The 10,633-nt window shown below is 43.1% G+C and overlaps 1 protein-coding gene across 1 annotated transcript; it reads right to left on the reverse strand.

Annotated features, from left to right (window-relative positions):
* Nucleotides 1-2,837: 2,837 nt before the first annotated feature.
* Nucleotides 2,838-7,821, reverse strand: LOC133506064 (tubulin alpha-1C chain-like). The gene is made up of 4 exons (XM_061829801.1): nt 7,687-7,821; nt 5,093-5,315; nt 4,677-4,825; nt 2,838-4,274 (listed from the first exon to the last, which is right to left on the reverse strand). Exons 1-4 carry the CDS (start codon nt 7,687-7,689, stop codon nt 3,300-3,302), a joined length of 1,350 nt encoding a protein of 449 aa, XP_061685785.1. The 5' UTR covers nt 7,690-7,821; the 3' UTR covers nt 2,838-3,299.
* Between the last annotated feature and the right edge of the window lie 2,812 nt (nt 7,822-10,633).

The raw sequence follows: 10,633 nt of genomic DNA on the forward strand, positions 1-10,633 counted from the left end.
CAGTCTGTTATTGTACTGTTGTTGAAAAAAATTCTGACTCATCCACACAGATCAGCGTTATTGTGCAGCTTGTTGCCATGCCAACCACTTTGCTATAATTTCTCAAGATATATTCACAGTTTTACATGTACTTTTACACCAGTAAGAGCACTGTTACTTCACAATAATATGACTCAAGTCAATTGTAGTACAGTAGTCCAAATATTTACAAAAGTACCAGTAAGAAACTTGTCAGTCAAAAACCTACCCAAGAGTAACTTGTGAGTAACTTCTGATTTGAAAAGTATGGAAGTCATGGTTGTCATTCATCCAGCCAGCACAACCATTGCGCTGCAAGCCCGCTTGCGGGTGTCCTTCACCCGCATAACATGTGTTGTTCATGCCCGTGCGCCCTAAGTATGGAAGTCATGGTTGTCGTTCATCCAGCCAGCACAACCATTGCGCTGCAAGCCCGCCTGCGGGTGTCCTTCACCCGCAATACTGCATTGTTCATGCCCGCGCGCCCTAAGTGTGGAAGTCATGGTTGTTGTTCATCCAGCCAGCACAACCATTGCGCTGGAAGCCCGCATGCGGGTGTCCTTCACCCGCATACCATGGAGGCCAGGAGGCGAAACCCTTGGTAGACTTTCCCATTCATTTCAATGGAGGCGAAACCCTTGGTAGACTTTCCCATTCATTTCAATGGAGGCAAAACCCTTGGTAGACTTTCCCATTCATTTCAATGGAGGCGAAACCCTTGGTAGACTTTCCCATTCATTTCAATGGAGGCGAAACCCTTGGTAGACTTTCCCATTCATTTCAATGGAGGCGAAACCCTTGGTAGACTTTCCCATTCATTTCAATGGAGGCGAAACCCTTGGTAGACTTTCCCATTCATTTCAATGGAGGCTAAACCCTTGGTAGACTTTCCCATTGATTTCAATGGAGGTTGAAACGCTTGGTAGATTTTCCTTTCCACCTCAGAGGAACTGCGTTGCTTGTGGGTGTCCTTCCCCAGCATAACAGCCCGCTCGAGGGTGTCCTTCGCCCGCATTCATGCTCATGTACACTAAGTGTGGAAGCCATGGTTGTCGTTCATCCAGCCAGCACAACCATTGCGCTGCAAGCCCGTCTGCGGGTGTCCTTCACCCACATTCATGCTCATGTCCACGTACGTGTTTCTGTTAGGATGTGTGTAAGCATGTTTTTTTTTTCAGGTCATTAGAAGTTCTTTTACCTGTGTATGCGTGGCTGTAGACAGTTGGTTGTATGTGTCTGTTGGGAGTGTGATTTTGATTCATTAAAAGCACTTTGGGTTGTATTGCATTGATTAAAAAGTACTTAAAGTTTGATTGATGAATATAGAGCTCGTGCACCTAGGTCACCAAAGTCACGTGACTGGCCATACTGCCGGTCAAGCAAAGCATTGCTCAGTGCTAAGTCGGTTGGAGACGACATGAAAATACTCTCTAATAATCTCCCAGAGTTTTGTCCGATACCGTTAAACATTTAGAAGGTGATAATAAACGAAAGTATGTGGAGAAGTGTGAGACACTTGGCATAGAGGACCCATATTTAATGCCGAAGTCGATGTTTTCACCGATAAGAAAATGGACTGTTAACCCGCTTCTGCTTGTCTTGGACAACTGGATCTACACATGTACCTGGTGAGTATGTCATCGAGATTTACACGGAAGAATTTGAAAGCATAGAAAAGTCTGGACGCATACAAATACTTCGTTGCTGGATCTGTTCTCAATCAGGATTTATGCCACATAGTGATGAAGCCATTCAATTTTTTTCAATACAAATATTTAAACAAATGAGCCCTGGTTTTACACAAACTCGCATTCATTTACTATGATTGTGATAAAAAAAGACAGCAAGTCGGCTCCTCCGAAGCATGTTGCGGCCACACGTTAAACTTTGATAAACCTCTTCGTGACAGACTTTTTTTTTTTTTAAATATGCATTGTTCTCAACGAGTCCAATGCATATTTAAAAAAAGAAGATAAATTGCTGGGATAGGCTTCAGCCCTCGTACATGGAAGCGTGTTGCGGCGACACGTTAACATATGTAAACCTCTTGGTGACCGACGGTTCATTTTCTTTTTCAAAATACGTATTGGAGTCATTTGAGCACAATGCATATTGGAAAAAAAAAACATGTCGGGGAGAGGTTTACCGAAGTTTAACGTGTGGCCACAACACGCTTCCGTGTACGTTGGGGATGACACCCGGTCTTTTTTTTTTAACGCATTGTTCTCAAATGAGCTAACTTGCCATTATAAATACTTCTTGGGAATTTGAGATAGAGAAGAATAATTCCTACCTGAAATGAAGTGATCACTACACATGTGTATTTGGTTGGGCACCATCCATCACGTTTAATTGCCAAAATCTTTTCTGGCCTTTTCAGCTGGTATTCTATAGAATGACCTCTTTGAACATCTGTCTTGTCTGTTGTTACAACCAACAGCACAACAAGTCTCAGACATTGTGAATATTCTGCTCCGGTTCGATGTCCCTCACAGGAGCTTTTTTTGACTGGCAATATGGTGCCTTGAAAATGGTGACGTCACGTCCACTAGCTCTATAGGGGTGGCGGTCACGATGGAGTAGATACAGCCATATGAAGTTTGTTTATTTAGGGTTACTCATACTTACATGCCTTCTAATTATTCGCATTACTGGTCATTTATTTTTTAATATAAATTACTGGTGTTAAGTGGTATCCTCTCCTCTAACAAGCCCTCACTTTTCAGGAAACAAACAAAAAAAGATAATGCATGTTTGTTATTTATTATTAGTTATTAACAATTTCATGGTGAAAGAGAGGAAGCCATTTTCAACACTCAAGATTTGCCAATAATTTGTAAAAATATCAGACCCCTATGGAGACTGACTAAAAGTATAGATTTGTGAAAAAAATAGACCAAATTTGAAGATAGGTTTTGGCCCGACACCAGCAACATTTTTAATGTACTGTATCATATGAAGTACTATCTACAGTCACTGTATCTAGCTAGCTAGATGACCTAGTTTTTCTATCTACCTACCCACAGTAATGCAGTAATTACACGAATAGAGTGGGGTCACAAAGCAACAAAAGCAACTGTGAATAGTTTTATTTGAAAAGAAGGTACAACCACATTCTTTCTTTTGAGTCAAACTCAAGAAAATCAAAAGTGATGCGATTGAGCTCTTACATACTTCAGACCAGCATTGATGTTAGTGTTTATTAGTTAACAGCATCCCAGCCACTAAAACACATATTGGAAATGTAGCTCCTCAATCCACAAGATGTTCACCTTTCTTTTCTAATACTCCTCTCCGTCTTCGTCTTCCTCCAATGAGTCGACACCCACCTCCTCGTAGTCCTTCTCCAGCGCAGCCATATCCTCTCTGGCCTCGGAGAACTCACCCTCTTCCATCCCCTCGCCGACGTACCAGTGCACAAAGGCCCTCTTGGCGTACATCAGGTCAAACTTGTGGTCCAGTCGGGCCCAGGCCTCTGCGATGGCGGTGGTGTTGCTCAGCATGCACAAAGCCCTCTGGACCTTGGCCAAGTCTCCTCCGGGAACCACAGTGGGAGGCTGGTAGTTGATGCCCACCTTGAAGCCGGTGGGACACCAATCCACAAACTGGATTGAACGCTTTGTTTTGATGTTGCTTATTGCCACGTTGACGTCTTTGGGTACGACGTCGCCACGGTACAGCAGACAGCACGCCATGTACTTGCCGTGGCGAGGATCGCATTTCACCATCTGATTGGATGGCTCGAAACAGGAGTTGGTTATCTCTGCCACAGTCAGCTGCTCGTGGTATGCCTTCTCTGCCGAGATGACGGGGGCATAAGTTGCCAGAGGGAAGTGGATGCGGGGGTAGGGCACCAGGTTGGTCTGGAACTCAGTCAGGTCCACATTCAGGGCACCGTCAAAGCGCAGCGAAGCGGTGATGGAGGAGACGATCTGACTGATGAGTCGATTCAGGTTGGTGTACGACGGACGGTCTATGTCCAGGTTCCTGCGGCAGATATCGTAGATGGCCTCGTTGTCTACCATGAAGGCGCAGTCCGAGTGCTCCAGCGTGGTGTGTGTGGTGAGAATGGAGTTATATGGCTCCACCACAGCAGTTGACACCTGAGGAGCTGGATAGATGGCAAACTCTAGCTTGGACTTCTTCCCAAAGTCCACCGAGAGACGCTCCATCAGCAGAGAGGTAAAGCCAGAGCCGGTTCCTCCTCCAAAGGAGTGGAACACCAGGAAACCTTGGAGGCCAGTGCACTGGTCAGACTGAAAAAGAACGATACATTTTCACGAGTTAGTTAGGATTGGTTATTATTCTCTGAACATGTTTTTTGTTTTGTTTTATTACTGATATCAGGTACGGGTATAGTGTCAGTAATATCTTTAAGGAATTGGCAGGCCCTCATCAAAACCTCTTCTAATAGCTATTGTATGACTTAATGCTGTTTGTTGAAAATGCATTCTTAATGTTGTTACTGGTGGATTTTGGCCTGAGTCTTTTTCCTGACTTAATGTTAATGCTGATAACCTGAGCAAGTGTCCACAAAGTTTGGAGAAAATGGGATCAAATTTCCAGAACATTTTCGATTTTTCTGTTTGAACAATGTGCAATTACATTCAAAATGGTAACTGACAAAGTACATTTGGAAATGCTTCGCTTCATCTCACCAGCTTGCGGATCCTGCTCAGTACAGCGTCAATGTGCTCCTTTCCAACTGTGTAGTGACCACGGGCGTAGTTGTTGGCAGCATCCTCCTTCCCAGAGATGAGTTGTTCAGGGTGGAAGAGCTGACGATATGTACCAGTGCGTACCTCATCTGGAAGTGGATAATTGCAATAACCATGATTTATAGTCCACAGTTTTGTCCAGTAACCATGCAAATACTTACTGCACTTGAGTAGAAACACATATGTATTTACCAGTTCTTTTATTTTCTGACATAGTTCACTTTTACACAACGACATATCCTGAATGTATACTTTTATTTTTGATACTTTTCCCCCTCACCATATGTGTTACCACATAACCTTGCCTTCTCCTATCAACTCAAATTTGTTGGTATACATAACAGACTGCAACTCACCAATGACGGTGGGCTCCAAATCGACAAAGATGGCTCGGGGCACATACTTGCCGGCGCTGGTCTCACTGAAAAAAGTGGTGAAAGAATCGTCAGAGCCTCCCGCGGCCCTGATCTTGGGCATGCAGCCGTCTGGCTGGATGCCGTGCTCCAGGCAGTAGAGCTCCCAGCAGGTGTTGCCCATCTGGACGCCAGCTTGACCAACATGAATGGAGATACACTCGCGCTGCACAAGACAAAGCAAAGACAACTTGTAAACCAGTGTCCAAACCATACAGAATAAGTCATTGTGTATCCTGCCTTGCAGGAAGTAGTGGGAATTTGATGTTAACAAAAAAAAAAGAAAAAAAACAAGCAAAGGTCCAGTCATCCTTTTTCTTAGCCGCTTATCCTCACAGGGGTCACGGACTCAGGAGGCACGGTACACCCTGAACTCATTGCCAGCCTATCACAGGGCACATGGAGACAGCTGCACTCAAAATCACACCTACGGGCAATTTAGAGTGTCCAATTAATGTTTTTGGGATGTGGGAGGAAACCGGAGTGCCTGGAGAAAACGCACGCAGGCACGGGGAGAACATGCAAACTCCACATAGGCGGGCCCGAGATTGAACCAGAGTCCTCAGAACTGTGATGCCAACACTTTATAGCTGTTCCACCGTGCTGCAAGCCATGGTGATTGGGACAAATAACTATTAGGCCTATGCTTCCACACCCTGTGGAAGTATTTTGAGGTTTCTTTCGAAAGATTGGGCAAGGGAGGAAGTGGGAGGTGCAGGCGCGCTGTGATAAAACAAGTCAAGTCACATCATTTGGGAGCAGTTTGGCTTGAAGCAGTCAGCTATTGCAGTTGAGAATTGGTGATTAAATGAACCGAATGAACAAGTCTGGTCGCATCTCATCAAAAATCTGTCGTAGCTCCAGTGAACAGTACAATGTGAGCTCAACTCTGTCGACAAGAGTTGCTTTTAACAACACCAACAAATTGTGAAAGCTTTCCCTTTTGACTTCATTCCCTCCAAAAGGGGCAGGGACGTGACTCACAGGAATGTTTGTCCTTGTGTAATTCCTCTCTCTCTCTCTCTTCTCTCTCTCTGTCTCTCTCTCTCTCTCTCCTCTCTCTCTCTCTCTCTGTCTCTCTCTCTCTCTCTGTCTCTCTCTCTCTCTCTCTCTCTCTCTCCTCTCTCTCTCTCTCTCTCTCTCTCATCAGATAGTCAAGCCTAAAACATGTCCACAATGCATCTCATTCTGTTTTTCCACTGAAGCCACGAGGGGAACAACAGTATTACTGGCTGCCTGGTGTGCATCCAAAACTTTTCTGCCACAGAATCACTTGCAGGATATGTTGTTTTGGATTTCCTAGCCTTGACCTTTCATCCTTGCCCTCCCGACTGGGGCTTACTAAGTATGGAGGCAGGAGCCAGCTCAGCTATTTTGAGGGATTCATGGTACAGCTGCCTCCTATATGAATGCTATTATCACCAAAAACATCCACCTGTCACTTATTTGTCTCCAAAATGACCAAGCACATGTATATTATAAACATTAAAACATGTAGAATACAATGCAATCAGAATAGAATGACTTTGCTGTCATTGTCAAACAACCTTTAAAATATAAAATGAAATCTAAAGAGCCAACCTGTGTGTGTAAAATAATTCTTAAAATGTTGCGTAAAGAACCCAACAGACACAAAACCATACATCTGTAGTGCAATGAAGTCAACCTAAACTGAATAAAACCTTAAAATAGTATGGTGTAGTAGCAGCATTAGTCAATTTATAGCTTTGTCCAGTGTGTTTTGAATTCTGTAAAAAGTAATATGAAACTTGCAATCGTCAGTATAGCGCCCAGTGTTTCTTTGTTTGCTTTCAGCTTCTCCTATCTCATCCTGGCTGGGGGAAAAAAAAGAAAAAACTTTGAAGTTCTAGACACAACACGAATGAGCAATGCAAGCCAGAATCCGCAATAATTGCTCTTCACGCTGCACACAATTTTCTAACATGTTGTAGCTTGAACGGGCAAGCAGGAAGTGTCATTAGATCGAAGTTGCGCCAATCATCAGTCTTTGTCAACAAGCTATAAATGTTACAACACACTCTGATCCCGCCTGAAGTGAAGGTCACTGCCCTGCTCAACTAATACTGAACAATGAATTTAAGACTCTCTTGGGCTTAAATCAATCCCGATCCACTGCTTGACCACATTCCCTTGCAAATTGATCTCATTTGTTTTTGAGGAAAAGTATGCAAAACCAGTAGGCCTCTGACAATTTGTCAGGCTGGTGGCAAACAACACAAATAGAATTTGTGACAGCCTGTATAGAAGTCACATCGGCGTTCCAAGGCATAAAGGCAAGCACATTGGCCCTCGCGCCAGGCCTCTACCCTCATATGGAAAGTGTTAACCTTCACTGAAGCCACAGTCACATGCCTGGAGGCGCCTTTCCACTGTTGGGCTTCCTGTTCTTTGCATACTTGTAGTCTGTGGCTGAGGTGATGTGCCGCTTTTGAGGCAGTAAGAAGAAAAGAAACTTGGAGAAGCATTTCAATTCAACGCCAAGCACGAACGATAGCAAAAACGACCGTAAAACTCACCATTCTGCCGTTTACAGTATCCTTGTTTTTCAAAGAGAATTCAAAACCAGTTGGTCCTCACAGTGTACCTATAATGAGATCTCTGTGAGTGAAGTCCCATCAGAGTGTCATACCGCGCATGTACTTATAACTTACACAGAGGGAGGAGGCAGAGGTGGAGCCAGCAGTTGCATTTCCACCGAGTTTGGCCTCCGCTGCCTCCACTCTGAGAAAACATTTCCTGGATTGCCTTTTCAGACCAAAAGTAAAGTAGTTACGTTTGCTGTCGACTTTGCTCACAGCTAGAACACATTCAGTGAAAATCCTGGGACTTATATGACGCCTCACTTAAATCGTACTACCCAGAGATATAAGTTAATTGAGAAGTGAAAATTACAATTTAGGCCCAAGCATGAAAAAAAAGACAATTTACTTGATAGTTTTCTAATGTTCACAAGATATACATATAGCCATCCATTTTATTTGTGCCATTTATCCTCACAAGGGTCATGGGAGTGCCAGTGTCTATCCCACCTGTCATCAGGCAGGAGGCGGGGTACACCCTGAACTGGTTGCCAACCAATCACAGGGCACATGGAAACAGACCACAGTCGCACTCACAATCACACCTAAAGGAAATTTAGAGTCTACAATTAATGAGATATACATACATTGTAATCTAATTCATTCAGCCAAACTATCAACAGTACACTTTTTATTAGGTATTTCATTTACCGTACAATGCTACTGAACTGACCTCAAGACAAAATATAAATGCAGCATTTTTGGTTTTGCTCCCATTTTTCTCAAGCTCAACTCAAGAATCAGTTTCGGCCATCTAGTTCTCTAAAATAATGTTCTATAATCTGTCTAATTGAGTTGTGAGCACTTCTACTCTGAGATAGTCTGTCTGCCTCCGGTGTGGCATATAAAAATGGGGATGAGACTGAGACGTCGCCTCTTGTGCAATAATAGTTCACATGTAAGTTACAAGTAACATTAATCATCTAAAACTGTTTCATTTCAAACATTTTTGTTTACAGCTGTATTTGTAATATTGCTTATAGCCACCAGATAGCGCCATCGTCCTTTCCCCACAATTTTCACTCCTCGCTTTTCAGCCATCCATTTTCTGAGCCACTCATCCTCACAAGGGTCACGGTTGTGCTGGAGCCCATCCCAGCTATCTATGGGCATAAAGCAGGGTACACCCTGAACCGGTTGCCAGCCAATTACAAACGAATGCCAATTTTTCCCAGGACCCTGAAGCGATATTCCTGACCCCCCCAAACAAACAAACAAACCACATTTCATATTAAAATATCGTACAAATAATTTGATAGCACTAGATAGGGACTTCCATGCCTTGTAGCATCTGAGTTGCAAAACTTGACTGATGACCTTTGAATGTCCGATAGAGTTTAAGCCATTTCTCAAGCTGTGAAGGGAAACATAATCATAATCCTCAAACAACTCCCCCCCATACCACCCCCAGACTATATCCCATGGATTCCTCTTCAAACACCCCATGAAGATCTGAAAAGAAGAGATGATTTTGTGATAATCGATTTGTTTGTTCACCCTCTTCTTTCAGATCCAAAGAATACTTTGGTCAAGTATTTCTTTCTCATCTTCTACTGAGACGTCAACGAAACAAATCCCTCCCATACAGGAATGATTATCTCCGGTTGGTTGATTAACTTCACGCGTAAGTGAAAGATTTGGGGAGCTTTAGTGTGACTCTGGTCACTTTGTATTCTATTTTTGTGTGTGTGCAACGGTAATCCGATTGCTTGATTCAAGTGTTTGAACCCCTTTTGGCAAACAATTCCATGTGTAATTGAGAGACTCATTGATGGATAATCCGTCTAAAATTCAACTCTCACAATTATTGTTTTTTTTCCTGAAGTGGCCACTTGATCTTAAACTGCTAAGCTCTTCAAAAGCAAATCCACTGATTATTATGGAAAAAGTAACATTGCTCTTTGTAGTAATCTATGTTGGGTGAGAACTGTCAAAGACAATGGAGCACACCTACTTTGTACAATCAAAAGGTGAAAATTTATTATGTTAAAGAAACAATACAACTTTCATTTCGACTGCAGGACCAACAGAGTGCAGTTGTTACCATGGCTGCCAGAGGCAGAACTCGGAGGATCTGAGGAAAAAAAGCGAGTGCCCATAGCCAGCAAAAGTACCAATTATGTATATTTTCCCTTATGGAGGCACTTTCGATCATTATTTCCATTAATATTTCCACTTTCAAAGAGAAACTCTGCATCACATTGTTGTTTCTGAGGCAGGTGCTGTGTATTACCACAAAGCTTCATGAAAATATATACTCACAATCGATTCACAATCAACACCTTTTTGTACTATTCTTGGCAGGGCTAACGAGACAAATACGACTGCTAATAAGTGTAGCTGGCAAAGTCCAGTTTACCACACTAGACCTAAACAAATGTTAGCTAATGTGATAATTCTCTCCTTTTCTCTAGAACTACTGTAACTCACTTTTAGCAACCCTACATTGGCTTCCAGCTAGATTTACTGATCACAGCGCTTTAAAAGCACACAAGGGTCTGACGACGAACTATGTAGGAAATTTTTAAGTTCAGATCCTTTGTTGGGGGTATACCTATAATTGTTCTGAACTCCAGGCCTAAAATGTAGTGATTGACTCTTCATCTTCACCACTTTAGAACAAGATTTTTGAAAGTGCTCTCGAGACAAAAGAGATGGGAATAATGTACTATATCCTGCAGGGTGGACCAATGATATTCTGGTTTGCTGGTCAATGAACGTGCGCACTTCCTTCCTCGGCCATCTATACACCTGATCAGTAATTTGTTCTAATCTGTGATGGATTACATGTTGAAAGTCAGCATGGGTCCAGGCCTCTTGACCCTTCAGCGGTGGTCTGGTGCTCAGGGAGCTCTGTGCTGGTGCTGATAAGGCTTTCAGCCAT

The sequence above is a fragment of the Syngnathoides biaculeatus genome, chromosome 2 (genome assembly GCF_019802595.1).
Source record: "Syngnathoides biaculeatus isolate LvHL_M chromosome 2, ASM1980259v1, whole genome shotgun sequence".
NCBI lineage: Eukaryota > Metazoa > Chordata > Actinopteri > Syngnathiformes > Syngnathidae > Syngnathoides > Syngnathoides biaculeatus.

Bases quoted from the DNA above. Each gene is read 5' to 3' on its own strand.
- LOC133506064 (XM_061829801.1), bottom strand. The intron at 4,826-5,092 runs GTGAGTTGCAGT...ATCCACTTCCAG, and splicing joins TTTGGAGCCCACCGTCATTG to ATGAGGTACGCACTGGTACA. The intron at 4,275-4,676 runs GTGAGATGAAGC...GTTCTTTTTCAG, and splicing joins TGAGCAGGATCCGCAAGCTG to TCTGACCAGTGCACTGGCCT.